The sequence below is a fragment of the Ostrinia furnacalis genome, unplaced genomic scaffold (genome assembly GCF_004193835.3).
Source record: "Ostrinia furnacalis isolate ACB-3 unplaced genomic scaffold, ASM419383v2 OfSCF3355, whole genome shotgun sequence".
In the NCBI taxonomy this organism is placed as follows: domain Eukaryota; kingdom Metazoa; phylum Arthropoda; class Insecta; order Lepidoptera; family Crambidae; genus Ostrinia; species Ostrinia furnacalis.
This window is the reverse complement of record NW_021133594.1, coordinates 44,551-61,640: the sequence shown is the minus strand read 5'-3', so window position 1 is coordinate 61,640 and position 17,090 is coordinate 44,551. Positions and strand designations below refer to the sequence as shown.

General features: G+C 36.1%; 1 protein-coding gene across 1 annotated transcript in view; it reads right to left on the bottom strand.

Annotated features, from left to right (window-relative positions):
• LOC114357804 (phospholipase B1, membrane-associated) overlaps nt 1-13,874 on the bottom strand; it is a 32,037-nt gene extending 18,163 nt beyond the window's left edge. The window contains exon 1 of the mRNA XM_028311587.1: nt 13,568-13,874. Coding sequence (XP_028167388.1) covers nt 13,568-13,651 — 84 coding nt within the window. The 5' untranslated portion in view covers nt 13,652-13,874. The remainder of the gene's footprint in view (nt 1-13,567) is intronic.
• Nucleotides 13,875-17,090: the final 3,216 nt, after the last annotated feature.

The following is a 17,090-nucleotide window of genomic DNA, read 5'->3' as shown; positions in this document are numbered from 1 at the left end:
ACTGAAATAGCATGTGAGAATAGAGGAACACCACTCTCACCCTTTCTGTGGATGGATGTCGTAAAAGCTATGGGAACATCAGGCCTCTCAAACCCGTCTGGCCAGCAAGGGGTGTGCAGGCCTGATCTTCCACGTAGGCCTGTCTGTAGTGGAGGCTTTGACAGTTCATAACGTACAATTATTCTGTCAAACGCATTGTTTAACTGACTTTATCGTACGTTATGAACTGTCAAATGATTGATGTATTGAAATCTGATGATGATGATGGACGACTGTCCCATTTTATTGTTCATCCTTTAAAGCCTTACTAAGCTATCGTCATTGCTTTTCAGAGGATTAACCCATTAAATGTCATTCATCAAGTTTTCCAAAACATGCCGTTGCTAAACCAGCTAATGGAAACCTACCTCCGCATGACCCTAATTGAACCTCGATCAGGCTTAAGAAAGGGATTCTCTCAATGATCACATACCCGCAAATTACTTCCGATGATACGTTGGGCAATAAAACAGCCGAGGGAAGAGAATCTCTACAAGTTCCACCATAAGATGTAAGAGCCATTGCCAAGGATTGTAATGATTGATTGATTGTTGAATGATCAAACGAACTTACCAAGTGAAGTTCGATCTAAATTATCCTGTTTTCGCCGAAGAGATTTATGTTGGGTCTAATTCTCGTCACTACACTGCACAACTTAAAATAATTACGTTTTTTGTCGGTAAAAACGTCCTGGTGACGTCACTTAAGCATTTTTCTTATACTGCGTGCGGTCGTTGCGCGTGCGCACAAAGGAATGAGACCGCTCGGACACCGAGTCCACAGCGTGGTAGGGGTGGGGTTGCCCGCTCTTTTGTTTTTTAATACTACTACGCTGAATATTGTGTGCGGATTGGGTTGTCGTACAGGGGTACTACATGGTAAAATAAATCTCGGAGGCGAAAGCAGGATAATTACGGACTGGTCTTTACGGAATGTCATCATCATTATTTTATTATAGTACCTGCTCTTTTTGCATATCAGACGCGCTACATGACTGTACATGTACGTGGGCTACTTGTACCCGTTTATAAAAATCGCCAGCTTAAACTCCTTGAACCGCTATTTGGTTCCCATACGAGTACCATAGTCTCATAGTAGTATTATTGTATCATTACGAGGATTATTGTCTATTGGTATTCCGTGCTGCAATCACACTTAGTTTTCTCAATTCCAAGTGATTTATTAATAAGAAACAGCACCTAAACATGCACTTGAATGGTTACCGATTCGATGAATGAAAAAATGTGTCGTAACTTTACTTAACATCCATAAATTTATTTATTAAATATTATGTGTATTTAATAAATTTACTCGGATAATTAAACACAAATATTTGTTACAATAAATTTTATAAATTCAGCGTTAACATTAACCGCCGTCGTGTTCAATATTTATAGCTGTTCGAGTTAACGACCGAAGGAAACTGACGACAGACAACCGCGTAACATATTACAGAGGAATTCATTTGATTTACTACTTAATATAAACATTGAAATAACTTGTAGAGGAAATAATCAGTTAGAGGAAAGAAAGGATATAAAAAGCATGTAGTATGTTTTTATGTCCATAGTTTGGAACATAATAAAAGCTCTAGGACAAGCTTTCAACATAAGCTTCAAGACAAAAGTAAACGCTTTATTGTTATTATTTGAAATGTTAACTCTTTAAGTATCTTTGAGAAGATAGGTTAACTATAAAAAGTTTTTTCATAGTTATTTAAGTATTGCAATATCGATTGCAAATGACCGTTTCAGAAACCCATTCTATGAATTGCTCAGGAAAAAGACAGGCTCGATTCTACACGGAAACACATAAACTGATGAATATGTAATCACTTATTGACGAGTGCGATCAAGGATGAACTGCCAGTTAACTAGAGTCGCCAGTTAACTAAATTAAATAAATCATAAATTCTACGATTAATTACGGGATACAATGTTTTATGCAAATACAATTATTATATATATTTATTTTTATTCTATTCTAATGTCAAATACCTTTCCAACCACCTTATTAATGGTCTCATAAAAAACAAAAAACAACTCCCCAAGATATGCTAAACATATCTTTATGAAATATGTCTAGTTAGTTTAGGTTAGTTAGGAAGTAACTATTAAAATGTTGTTAAAATAAATATTTTTATTTAAGTATTTATTTCCACACATATGAACAAATTGGTAACCCAGGATCCAGATGTACCTAATCGAATAAACTATTTTATTTATTTTACTGTCATAAAGGAACGCGGAGATCTACATATTTCGTACACAGGCAGTTCTTCATACAGACCGGTTGTGACGTAACATGCAAAATGGCCGGTACTTTATAGGACTAATAAAATTTTGCCGTTATGCATTTGGTTTCGCTTCTAAACTTATACTACCGGAATGTTAGACTGTGTGTGTCAATCATAGAGATTTATTTCTGTCTAGCCTTCGGAAACTTTGCCTGCTCGAATTTAATGAATGTTTGTTAATTAATTAATTTAAATGAATAAATATTTTTGTATTATTATAATAAATATTTTTGTCTTCTAGGTTATAATTGAATGATCAAACGAACTTACCAAGTGAAGTTCGATCTAAATTATCCTGTTTTCGCCGAAGAGATTTATTTTACCATGTAGTACCCCTGTACGACAACCCAATCCGCACACAATATTCAGCGTAGTAGTATAAAAAAACAAAAGAGCGGGCAACCCCACCCCTACCACGCTGTGGGCTCGGTGTCCGAGCGGTCTCATTATATTTAGAGAAGAGATGACATTGACGTTTACCTCCAGGGAAGAAGATATAGAAATCTTCGGGTTGGGAGGGACCTTAAATCTCTTCGGCGAAAACAGGATAATTTAGATCGAACTTCACTTGGTAAGTTCGTTTGATCATTCAATTGTTGGGTCTAATTCTCGTCACTACACTGCACAACTTAAAATAATTACGTTTTTTGTCGGTAAAAACGTCCTGGTGACGTCACTTAAGCATTTTTCTTATACTGCGTGCGGTCGTTGCGCGTGCGCACAAAGGAATGAGACCGCTCGGACACCGAGCCCACAGCGTGGTAGGGGTGGGGTTGCCCGCTCTTTTGTTTTTTTATACTACTACGCTGAATATTGTGTGCGGATTGGGTTGTCGTACAGGGGTACTACATGGTAAAATAAATCTCGGAGGCGAAAGCAGGATAATCTAGGTTTGAAGCAGACACAAAAACTTCGTACTCGTTGATAAGATTACAAAACTTAGTCGATCCAATTACAAGAAATACCTATAATACCCATAATAAAATTGGTTTAATCATCGTTTTCGGTCCACATCATGGGAAAGCAATCTGGTTCGAGAAATAAATAATTATTTATGCAAGCATCAATTTCCTTTGCTCAGCTTATAGGCCGCTAATTGCGCCACGCCATAATCCACAATAAAAAAAACAATTAGCAGGATAGATCCCCTAATGTCATATGTTTCTAATCAGTTTTGTCTTACGTCGTTTTTGTTTTTAAGTTTTTGTGACTATTTATAAAATGTTAATTAATTATGTAGTTGTGCAAGTATCATAATATTGATTTAACTACATTTTCGTTTTGGTTCTAATAAAATAAATGCATATAAGACGAAGTTGTCAAATCAGCAGAACATTTTTTCTGCTTGACTCTACTTTATAAAATATTGAAGTGTAAATGAGTCTGAACTAATTCTATTTCATTTTGTGACTCGAACAAAGTGACTCTACTAAACTTATTTTATTGTGTGTCACAAAATATGGTAGACTATCGTAGTTATTTCAGTAAGTTAAGTAAATCCGGTTTTTTAGCAGCACTAATTTAGGAAATCTAAATAAATCATTTAAAACATAGAAAAAACTTGAATGCATTAGTAGATTGATCTAATTGACGCATAGTTTTCTGTTACACTAAAGTAAAGTGAAGCCTAGTAAAATTTGTATAAATCGCCTTGAGGTATTTTTATTGAAATACATAAAAAAGACTAAAACTGTAACACTACGACCAAATATCCTAAAACTTCATCACCAAGCAATAATCGGCAGCTATAAAAGCTCCGCGTAGGCTGCAATATGCGCCGGCTTTCAATGATGCAGTTAGTGACACATGCGGTTACCGCAGTTGGCTGCGGTTAGGTTATACCACACCATAGAGCGATGGATGTGACATCGAAATTACGATTTTTACATGCAGTAAGAATAAAGAACAGGTTGGCATAAAACACTTTCCCGGACAGTAACCCAGACACAAGAGAAGCTTGTTACTATGTAAAATATTATGTATATACCTACTAGCTTTCGCCTGCGGCTTCACCCGCGTGAAATTTAGTTTGTCACAGATCGTCATAAATTATAGCCTTATGTTATTCTGGGTACAAACAATAATACTGTTCAATAGTTTTTGCGTGAAAGAGTAACAAACATCCAGACATCCAAACTTTCGAATTAGTAGGATTTAAAAAAAGTATACAAGTAGTATATCCGTTAAGCAAGCACCCATAACACAAGCATATAAGTTGCTTACTTTGGGGCTAGCTGGCGCTGTGTGAAATTGTCCAAAGATTTTTTTTTATGACTGCTACAGCTTCACTGTCCAGGAAACTGTTAAACAATGACAATGTTTTATGTTTCCCCCAACCCGTCTACAAACCTACGACCGAACAACTAACAGTTGGCTATAAAATGCTACTCCGACAAAAGTTACTTCAACATTACATTACTCCAAATATCCTTTGTCTGAGTAGTGTAGTGTCGAAGTAAAGTCATGTCGATATTCAGTAGTGTCGAAGTAACGTTTGTCGGAGTAGCATTTTATAGCCCTAACAGTTTCCATTGTACAAATTCCACAGTTCCACTTAAAAACCTGATTACGTCTCACAATAAATTGTTTTGCCAGCCTAAAACCAGCAGACGTAAAGCATAATATTTAATAATATTTCGTTCGTTAAAATAAACTGCAGCTTATTCACTAAGACACAATCCTTCATTGATTGTCATATTATTGCCACAAAAACCGTCCTTGGACGGTCTTGTAAAATGAACTCGTCCATTAATATGACTACACCTTCAAAAAATCCAACGTTACTTGACACAGAATTTCTTTCAAAAAGACATTAAAGTTCCAAGGTCTACGTGTCGGCATGTTAAACGTCTCTATGTGACCGTCTTCACTTATTACGTTGAAGTTAACCATAATGGTGACATTTGCAGAACACTTTACAATTAAGTAATTCCTTCTCATAATGCGACCCTGTCACAGTTTTATTTTTGGGAATTTCCCTTCAAAATGAGTAATCTGAGGTTCACACGCATGTAGAGACATCTTAAAGCACTTTAACCTGAACCCTTATCATATTTGGAGGCTGGCAGAGCAGGGCTATGAGACAACTAGTGGGTCTAGAAAAAGTGCACATTATAATCGCAAACAAGTCAAAAAGTGGTCGAAAGAATTGTTTTTACGGATTTATTACTTGTCTAGGAGGGCAGAGCTAAAGATCTAAGTACGACCACAGAATAATAATAAGTACTACGTACGACTATTTTCACCAAGGGAACATAGTAAATATGAGCTCAACAAATCAACTCCCGAACTCTTTCTCGGTGAAAAAGCAATCCTATTTTATGCACATGAAGTTCGTAACATTTTTTGCAATAAAAAAAAACTTTTTAATTTAATTAATGCCTTACCTAATTGATAGCAATATCATGAGTTAGGTGTTAGCTTCAAATCGTGCGTTGATTACAATTTATGGCCACTTCTAGAAGTTGATCTTGCTCAATTAAATCTTGTAGTTTTAAGTCCGTTCAAATGTCAAGGCAAGTTGTTCGCCGAGTTCATCCTGCAAGTGTTCTGAATTAATTATTTTCATTATGCAATCGAATGAATTCATAACAAATGTAATTACATATTATTATAACACAATTCACACTTTTACACTTTTTTGTGTTCTTTGATATATGCGTCTATTCTTTTATGCGTCAAAACTAAATGCCCAGTTTAAACTACGTATTATATAAAACCTTTATTAATTTTTCAAATAATTTAATTAGTTCATGAATTAAGTGCGGTAATAATTTCGTTCGTTCGTTTCAGCCAAATGACGTCCATGGTTGATGGACTGGATGATGCTGGACAAAGACCTCCTCCAATTTAATAAGTGTTAAAATTTGTGATAGCATAAAATTATAGTGTCTTTTTTACCTACTCTGAACTGTTTTGTATACAGTATGATATGTCATTAACCCTGCAAAATATTGCACCAAGTTTGTCTCCTTGGCCAATAAATAAAATAGCCTTGAGTCCCGCGTTCGTAAAAATGTATTTCTGTTTACGTGACATATATGAAAATACCTGCTTCATGTGGGTTTTTCCACAAGGTCTACTGTCCTTTCTTTTGTCAACCTTGTAGAAGCAGGACATTAAATACCCATATTTCAAAACCTGTGATGCGAGCATTCACCTCATTAAAAAATGAATGAGAAATATCTAATGCAAATATTTTTAAGGAAAATAATCATCAAGTCATTTAGTCTCCAATATAGGAGCGACCCTCTCTTGTACCAGAGGCAAATGGAGGTTTTGGCCTACGCTCTCCACGCTGGCCAGACAGGTTGGGAAAGAATTTAAAGAATATTGGAAAGGTTTAAAGAATATGGCGTCCTGCATGTTTAAAAAACGCCCTCTCTTCTGTTTTTCCTGAAAGCTCTAACTCTGTGTGTCACGAAACAGATTTCCACCCAGTTTATAAGACTATTAACTGACTAACCACAGCCTCCTGCATTGCATCAGGCTGTGACAATGTTTTATGGTTCAAACACGGAAAATTGCGTACATCTTAAATGATTCTTATCACATTACAAATATTAGTGTCGAGCAAATGTTTATGGTTAACGGAGGTCAAAGGAAACGAAGATTTAGGGACTGTAGCCATGCCCTTGAACTAAAACAAATAATTGGTAATCAGTGTAGACCTTTATTTAACTCCAATATTGGTAATGCCAAACAAAGGTTAATGAGGTAAACCTATGTCCTTGAATGACTTAAACGAATTTTAATCTCCATCATGACATCATTAACGTAATGTCCATTGAAAAGGCGACAAAACTCTACATGCTTCAATCGTCCCCAGGGTAGAACATTAGTGACCTATCTATCTAGCTTCTAGCCCAAATAGCAAAGCTCTATGCCGCTTGAACAACATATTACATACATACTATACGTATACATAATACAAAAAATAAGATACTTTATTAAATGCTTAAGCTCGTTAAGCCGTTTAATAATACACATACGAGTAAAAGCTCTACGCAATTTTAATTACAACTTAGAAATGTTTATCAATTTGATTTTTTTCATGCGTTTTAATTAAACGTTGTTGTTGATTAACAATTTATCAGACAGGCTTTTGAGTAAATAATTACATAGTGGAACTTACGAGCCGAAATCGTACTGTCGTTTGACGGTTGACATACATCTTGTCCACCGACATGACATAAAAATACGTCAGCTGACGAATTCGCGGACGTAGAGTAGAAACGAAAAGTCACATTAGGAAAAAAACTCGTTATCGTGAGATAACTGGTTTAATTTCATTGAACGACATCGAGTCAAGATGAACTGATTCAACTTAACGGTTTGATAATAAAAACAAACCGTGATGATTGCTGTTCATAATCTCAAAGGCCGTAGTAAGGACAATCTGGTCAGGTGGGGATTCTTGGATGGCTTAAACATGGAGTGCAGGTGCGATTTGTTCCCCAGTCGATGAAGCACCTGATGTCGTGCCCTGAGTGCCCAAGCAACTGCACTCAGGAGGATTTGATGAGTGCTAGTGACAACGCCACTCTTGTGGCGGAGTTTTGGGCTGACACTGTGTAGGTTTGTTGTCGACACGAAAAGAAGAAAATTATCTTAAAAAGGAAGTCTCAGCTTTTGTAGAACTTATCACGAAGCCTGATAATATGCTACCCTTACTTAAAACTTATGAAAGTTAAGATTTCAAAAAAGCTTTTAGATCCATCGCGCTAAATATTGCAAACATAAGACAAACATAATTCTCGAATTCCGACAGTGCTAAGCGCCGTTTTATTTACTTTAAAAGGTAAAATAACCTTCAATTATGGAATTAGGTCCCCAATTACTACTTCACATTTGCCGTCGACTTTACATACCACCGGTTTTGAAACTAACCGCATTTGGCATGCAACTTCCCCCGGGAATGCATGAATAAAAATCTGGTTTTACCGTACAATCGACTTGTGAGTACACTTAACCAGTTTTACCTCTCGGACGTAAATAAACTACGTAGCAATCGTGGTCAAAAGTTTCGATGCTTCATTCTTTTGTTATTTTATTTTAAAGTAAAATTAAATATGTAGCTCATCATACTACTATCGATTATTAATGTTGTATCTTTCACTTCATGATAGTGTTGTAAGTAGGACGAAAAATTGACAGGATCAATAAATTATGATGAGTAGTAGAGAAGTCTAAGTTGATTTTCAGTGGAATTTCTTCCTGAAAAATGTTCAAACGTCTATTTTAATTGATAGATTAATTTATTAAGGGCCGATTTTTCAATCGTCAGATAACTTTTAACTGAAGAATAAACTTGTCATTTTGATATATTTTCCATACTGAAACTGTCAATGTGCCAAACTTATTCTTCAGTTAAAAGTTATCCGACGATTGAAAAATCAGCCCTAAGACAAATTGGGTAAACTACTTACTTCCCAAAATTATTATAAAGGAGAAACGCCACTCACTGTTTAATCACGAAATGTCAGAAACTATAACAAACGGTCACCACGCCCCATACAAAAAAAAACCCAGACCCGACAGAAACGAGACATACCTCAGTTTTTTTGTCATGTCGTAATTAGTTAAATTATATTTTTTTTATATTCGAAATCTATGTATAACACCAAAATATTACCCTTTGTTTTTGTTCAATGCCTATTTATCACCAAAATTGGTAAATGTATGTACCTAAATGTCTATTATAGCTGCTATGGAATGTATCTAGGTGGCCTGGAGATACAGTCGGATTATACAGGTTTGTCCCGGAGGAAAGTTAAACTGTCATTGGACCCGCAACGAAATTAATCAGAAGAACATAGGAGGAGTTTGAAATTAAGGTTACTCCACCCCATAAGGGGGGGAAACGGGGGTATATGTGCTAATAACTAACTCCACGCGTACGACGTTGCGGGCGGCCGCTAGTATACAATACATAGTCGTACAATAATAGTTTGATTGAATTTATGTCGTTTAACTGATAGTACCCAGACAGATGTCTTCAACTCCGGCCAGCAGGTCACGGAATTACATAAATCCGCAAATACTTCCAATCATCGGATATCTGAAAGTGAATTGCGATTTGTTTACTTACTAGTTGCGCGATGGGTCAAGCCAAAATAAAGCGCTAATAAAACTCTACGATGGATTGACGGGCGTGATGCGGATCGACCATCAACTAGGGTTGCCTTCCGTCCGGATCTCCCCGGATTTGTCCTAGTTTAGAGAGGGTCCGGGCTCTCATTTGTTGTCCGTATAAAAAAATTAAGTCTTAGGCAAATGCCGGGCGATGCGACTAAGTTTAATAAAAACCTGTTGACATATCCGGGTTCTAGGCTACTAAATCCAGGGTTTGCATGTTTCTTGTCCTGGTTGCCGAATTTTAGAGATGGCAACCCTACCATCAGTGCCGCACATAACCGTCGTCATGTCATAGAGCACGTGGGTTATGTAATGGTTCAACACAATTAAACAATGATTCTAGGTGCTCAAATGGTTTTATAGCGGTTCTGCAACAGAGATTAATCGCCGTGAACAGTTGCTTAAGTTCAAGATCCCTTTTTGAAGACTTTGTGTTGAATCTACTTTGATTTACCTAATTTTCTTCTTCTACAACCTTGTTCAGACTATAATAATAAAACTCAATAAGCCTGCTTCTGCCTCTAAAGCCTGCAAACTACACAAAGCTAATTTTCCACTCATAATTCATTTTCCTGAAAATCGCTTAAAACCTTCAGACTTATTCTGCCTACCATGAAATAAAATTCCTTTACATTTTTACTACTACATATTAATATAGAGTATTCACGGAAGCGAACGTGAAATACCTACTAGCAAACTTACTAGTTAAATTCAATCCATGCGGATATTTATAATTGCCAATTAACAGTATCAAGCTCGTAAAAGGACAGTTCAAGACCTATCGTTACCCTGAGGCTTAAAAGTAATAATTATTTTAATCATTATTAAGCCAGAGTAGGTACGCGGTTCCTCTTCTGATCATACTTATCTGAAACGAGGAAATAAACTAAAAACCTTCAGCTAACGAAGCGGAGCTTTCAAAAGCTTTCAAAGTTAACCTTCTAGGACAAGCATAAAGGACTTTTTATGATTTTACTTCTGACCAAAATAAAGGAAAAAAATAATAATTTCCATGCTTAAATTCGATAAGTATCGGCGTGGATGCCTCATATTAATTGACGTCAAGACTAGACTGTGGCCGTAACTGAGGCCGGACCGTCTCTACAAGATGAAGAAACTCACTTTAAGCTTTTTAATATCATTATTTTCATTGATTTACAATAGAAATTATGGGAATATAAAAGTACAGACAGGTACTGTTTAATTCTTGAAAAAAATCTTCAGCAATGTCTGTTACAATACAAACCCTTCGCCTTCTTGTACGCATAGGTAGCATGTCACGCATTTGAATTCTTTCTTGTTCATTTGGGTAATATAATATCTCCATGGATTTCCTCGAAAAGTCGATGGATTCTTCAGCAGATCTAAAGAGGTATTATTGGTATTGGTCATGAATTATGGACGCAATGAGCGTGTTATTACGCGTAGCAATAGTTGTAAGTAAGACTCATTACTCTTGCAAAATTCATTGAAAACAAGAACCGGACGGTGCACGCGGATCCCGAACGTTGTTACGAATATTCACGCTCTTAATTATACATTCATAGATAAAGGTCAATCGCCTCGTTAGCTAAAGTAATAACTATTTCGATCTTATTTTGTTTTGGTAGAGTTACAAAAACAAATGCTTTAGTCCAGACTACGGAAGCAATCACATCCACTTTGCTATGATTGCAGGAAGTGCACACTGCCTGCCACACTGCCACAGACATATTTTGTCGCTTAAACCTCTACGTAAGTCAAAATTAGCACCCACACTCACTTCAATAGGCAACCGAGAATGAGGATTATATACCTACTTTATGCACTCATTAATGTTGTTGTTTAACGATTAAATAAATTAATAAATAACTTTATACAACGTTGCATCGGATCATGTTATTTTAACTTAACTTTTCAGTCTCCTTCCGACGTTTTGTTAACTTGTTATTGACAGAAACTTACAAAATATTAACGTGGTGTTAAGCTTAAAGGTTCAGTCAAACCAACGCGATCAGCAACGATGGTGATCAGACTTAAGCATTGATCGCCGTTGCTCTTGCGCATAAGTGCCACTTGTGGTCTAAACTGAATAAATATTTTTGATTTTGATTTTGATTTTGTACGGCTGATCGCGTGTGATCGCTTTGGTATGGCTGAACCTCTTAAGTGATTATACTGCACATCAAGGTTACCGAAGAAAGCATTAACATATTCATGCAACTTTGTAACGTCGGCATCTATACATCCAACCGCAGAGGTCGTCGCAGCGTCTGCGGCCTGCGCGTGCGCCGAGGAAAGAAAGCGCTACCTAAGTATGCGGTCGGCCTCTTTGCATAATGCCGCACTGCAATGCATTTGCATTTTTGGGTGGATTGATGTCTGTTAACGTCCATAAGGTTAAATACAAATCATTTCTACACTGAATATAATATTTAAGTAGTAAATAGATAGTAACTATATAGGTGTATATAATCTCTATTAATTACCTAAGTATAGAGTCGCTCCGTATTTAATCGGTTCGCTTAGATCTCCAAAACTACGAAGCTGTATTATCTCTATAAACGATTTAAGAATCTATCATCAGTATAGTGTCATAATACCTGTAGGTAAATTTACTTTTAGTAGCTAAATATTCCTTGATTTTGGAAAGACTAGTATTGAGTAGTATTGTATTCTTGGACTGGGCACTCATTTTGGAACTCGGACAATACAGAAAAGTGGGAATTATATTCCGAATTAAGTGTGTAATTATTCCTAGGCAAGCGTAATTAATTCATATTTCAAGTGAGAGGATATGCTACTGTAGATACGGCTAATACAAATTCCCTACACTTCTCCGCTGTTGTCAGAAGCCTTCAGATGGTTCCGCCTTCCATCGATCAATCAGTATCGGTATCCGTGATGACACTAATAAGACTAATTCAGTAATTATTATCTGATCAAGGAGATGGACGGTGACAGACAGCTTACACGGTGCCGTAACGTACAAGCACGATTGTTTAGACAGGGTGTTATCTTCGAGTCATCTTAATTTGCCTATTATTCAATAAATTTTAATATGCTACACCAATTTCAAGTACATTATCGTTTTGACAGGATACGCAGGGTACGGCATTGATTAATTAACTCCTTGATATTACTTTTGTATGGTATCTTTTGAAATGTTCTATTTCAGTGCCTGAAATACCAAATCAATGTCTGAAAACGGTGTCGTTTTTAGATATTTTTTTCTCATATGTTTTCATATATCACGACACGATACACATACACATAATCGTTGTAGGTACTCGTTTGTAATATTTTTTCAGGTGAATGTTATTTCTTTAAATTATCAGTGCTGAAATATTCGGGTATCAGTTGATTTTCAATGCCACGCGATAGTTCCCCTTCCTCGTGCCATCAACTTATAAAGCCTCCCCTAATATATTCTCCCTACTTTTTCAGTTTTCCAAACCCATATGAAAAACCGTAAAATTCCCTATGGATTTTCAGTCAATATTGTTACCATAAAATGAGGTTTTTGATTAGAATATAGATAAAAAAGTGTAGCCTTCGTAGGAGTAGAAACCAAGGTGGAGATGGCACGTAGCTTTGCGTGTAAGTTTGACTCGTTATCTAAATATTTATAGAAAGGGGGTCTCCATTTTAATGCATTTAACGTAATAGTGATAACTTTTGTTGTTACCCAACGACAAGTAGTTTTATTGATTTGAAGTTGCGTCTGTAATCGTAACTTAAGTTATTTGCCCTTTTATGGGTGTTTATGTAAATACCTATTAAAGCACAACTGGTTTTACTGTGTGAAATAGGATTCTGTCTAGATAGTATGACAAAATGGTAGCCTGGATCAAATTTATAAAGCTCGTCCTCAATCAAATTCTTCTGGTAATAGGTAATTAATTATTTCAGTTCAAATTATTTTATTATGTAAGCCCTTTTCAGGACACATTACAGGGACGTCCTAAATATAGCTTGCTCTACTACCACTTCGGGACCACTTTGTCAGCCTATTATTTACTATAGGAAATACAATTTACAAGATATGTGATAAGTACGAGCCCAGCAGGTAAAGTCCATGCACTCTTGTCATTTGTTTTAATAGTTAAGACTCACCACTTCAAGCATGCCATCGATGCTGGTGTTGTACGAGGCCTGGGCCTCCGCGATCAGCAACAGGAGCCCGAGAGGCAGCCACATCCTGAGCGCATCACCACTGCACCGAACATTGGCCTAACCACACATCCTTGCTCGCTAATCAAAAATAGCTAACAGGATTTGCACCACAGGTTAAAAGATACTTTTTTATTTTTCTAATAAGTTTTTTATAGAACAAAGTAGGAACTTTTTGTATTTTTTTTGACGCGACTTTGCGCGCGCGGCGTTTGGCGGGAAAATGCTCGCGCCTGCGCACCTCCTGTCAGTGTGCGGCATATTGCTCAATAGAGGTATACTCGTACGCGCGCCGACCTCTGATAGCGCGAACTTCTCCATTCGGCCAGTCTGCAACCTGTCTGGGCGGTTTAATTGGATGTTATTTTGGCGGGTTAATACAATTAAAATCTTTTCCTGGTGCACTTCTTTGTATCATGTCCTTAAAGTGTTTACGTTAGTAAAACTGTGTCTGACATAATTAAAAAAAACTATGATAGAGTAGCAAGCGGCACTACTTACTCGTCGCAACCTAAATCTAACTGAAAAAAAAATTTGGTACTTCATGATATCCCTACTCCTACATCCTGTGTCCACTGAAACGTAAATAAACAATTACGAAAATAAGTAAATGAATGACGTGTTGTGTTCCGCTACGAAAGTGAACTCGTAAATAACCTTCATTAACGAGGAAAGGATAAACAAAAATCAAACTAACGCTTCTGAAATCCACTTTTACTTTCAAACTCGCTGAAGGTTAATTGAGATTTTTCAAGACTGGGTATTTTCCTCAAGCAAAACACCAGGAACAGAATTCAGATTTTGTTGTGAGGAAATCCTACATTAAAATACATGCTTAAAACATGTATGTTGAAACGTAATAGCCGGTGTTAAGAAAAAATTAAATATTAAGTATGTGGAAATGTTTTGTTTTATTGCTAACTTTGAACAAGTTATACGCATTATTGTAAGTGATACTTGCAACCAAATATTTTACATACAATGCTAGGCTTTCGGCACATAGCTTGTAAAATTGCATAATGCTAGTTTGTTTTTCTATTTTTGTACAAAATCACACTCGGTAGTAATCACAACCCAAACGTGACATATCCGGATTCCACTAGGTAACCTAGCTACCTCTTACATTACTATTCTCTCACTTTTCATTGCAACTCCTAAATCCTGATCTACAACCTCACTCTATCTTAGCGTCGATGATAGGTAAATAATTACGTAGGTACTAACCACATTTTCTAAAATTTTGAAGTCTGAAATTAAGAATCTTAAACTTACATTCTTGTGTCAAAGGCTGTAACATATTTTAAGAAATCTACCTACGAGTACATATTAAAGCTTTCACCACCAATTTCCAATAGGTTAAATACACCTGAAACTAACTATTATTTTTACATAATTTTCAATTTATGTAAATTCATACATCAACGGAGTCGTTTTCGCCACTTTTATATTTGAAATCATTAGCATTTAACACTTATTTACCATTGTAAATTAAGTAACTTGCCTACAGTTTATGTCAGAACCTATCGGAATGGTTTGCCCTTAACAAATGAACTGAAACAGTGCAAGTTGATTTGAACTTGAAATGCAGAAAACTACGCAATTGTTGGAAACTACAGCCTTTATGTCATCGTTGTGTAAACATGTCATTATGCTTTCTTTAACTGGTTGTAAGTACTTGTCACGCATTTCGTTTCAAATATTTGGGCATAACTTAACATAAATATGACTTGCTGAAACTACTTTAACTACTTTTACTTTTTTTATATTTTTTTAATATTTTTAAACCGGCAGACAGTGGTGACTGAGTTTGTTGCGGCGCTTCTTCTCAGCACTTGCCAAATGTTTGTCTCGAAGCGCTGGTAGGGCAAAAAAAGTATGAGACATGTATAGGCTCCTTAAGAGCATTTGACGATTTGCAAGAACTAATTTAGTTAGTCTAAACAAATAAAGAAAATTTTGATTTTGATTTTACTACAGATGATGAAACTAAACTAAGTAGGATCGGCCGTTGATTTTGTAAAACCATTTTCAGCACAACCAAATTGCGAATTGCATGACTTTAATTAAAAAGCGCTAAGTCCACAACACTTACTATGTTGCAGTTATCAAGAAAGTAAGTCAAAGCTTAGATAACTGGCGGTAAGGCACTAAACCAGTTGGGTATAGTACTGATAGTGCCCTACTTGCAACACCATTCTGGACTTCATTCCGATAGTAGAGGTATCGATACCATACTACTTTTTGTTAAGTTTCAGGAAATAATTGTGAAACAATGTTATAGGTACGTTAAAGTTCCGATGAGCTGCAGAGAGCTCTACCAAAAAGATTTTTCAAAGAAAAGAAGAAAAGCAACTTACGGTATTTTAGATACTATTTATTGACTCTGATGTGACTTCACATTTTAATGTTCCCGACTATCACATCAATTGCCTAGCTTCAAATATCGTGTTTAACTTACTTTTATTTTAAGCTTTGCTCTGATATATATATGCTCGTGAGATTCGAACCCACAACTGTATCTGACAAACCACTATGATATATGGCAGTGGTAGGGTTAATACTGGGACGTGTAAAAGTGCTTTTTTAAAGCCTACTTACAGAAATAAATGAGTTTTACTGAGTTTTTACTGATATGTGGCTGCTTAGTTCAGTTACATATTTTTATCAACACAATTATTAACTTCATTAAATAGCTATACTTACTTCATTAAATAGTTAAAACTATCAATAAGTTATTCAATAAAGAATTTATTTATTTATTATTATGTATTTACTGGTATCATCTGTTTTTATCAGAGCAGTCCCAGATGCGCAAAAAGTTCACATTTGTTTCATGCGGTTACACATAAAGATGCCTACTCGTAATAATCAATTCATAATTTTTCCTGACCTTTTCCCAGGTCACCTGGGAGTGGCCCAACGAGTTTACTCATCCTCGCAAGTCGACTACCTAGTCATTGTCGAGTCACCTACCTTTCACCAACCTTTTCAGTCAAACCCTCCTTGACACGACCCATCCACCTTTACTTACTTCGCAATAATTTGCTAATTAGGTACCTATTTAGGTCTAATCCTTTTATTTACAACAATTTTATGTTAAAAATGGAAAGCGAGTTTAATGCCATCCATAGAGGACCCTTTTTTTCCGGAAAATAAATAAAATGTGTGTAGTACTGATATCGCTAGTTTCGCAAATACATTATTTAGAATTTAACTAACTTTTAGTAAAAAACGTCCTAAGACCTAATTACAAAAATAGGCGGTACTTAGTTACAACAACTGGTTATAGTTGTTGCACCCTAAACGATCTCGATTCTGAGTATGGACGACCAACATTATCACAAGTAATTAATACAGATGACATAATGATTAGTTTCGCAACGAGTTACGCCACGAGAAAGCAAAGCCTGGTGCACATACTATGTTCCTGTTGGCATGCCTTGAGCGCACGAGTTGACATTCCAAG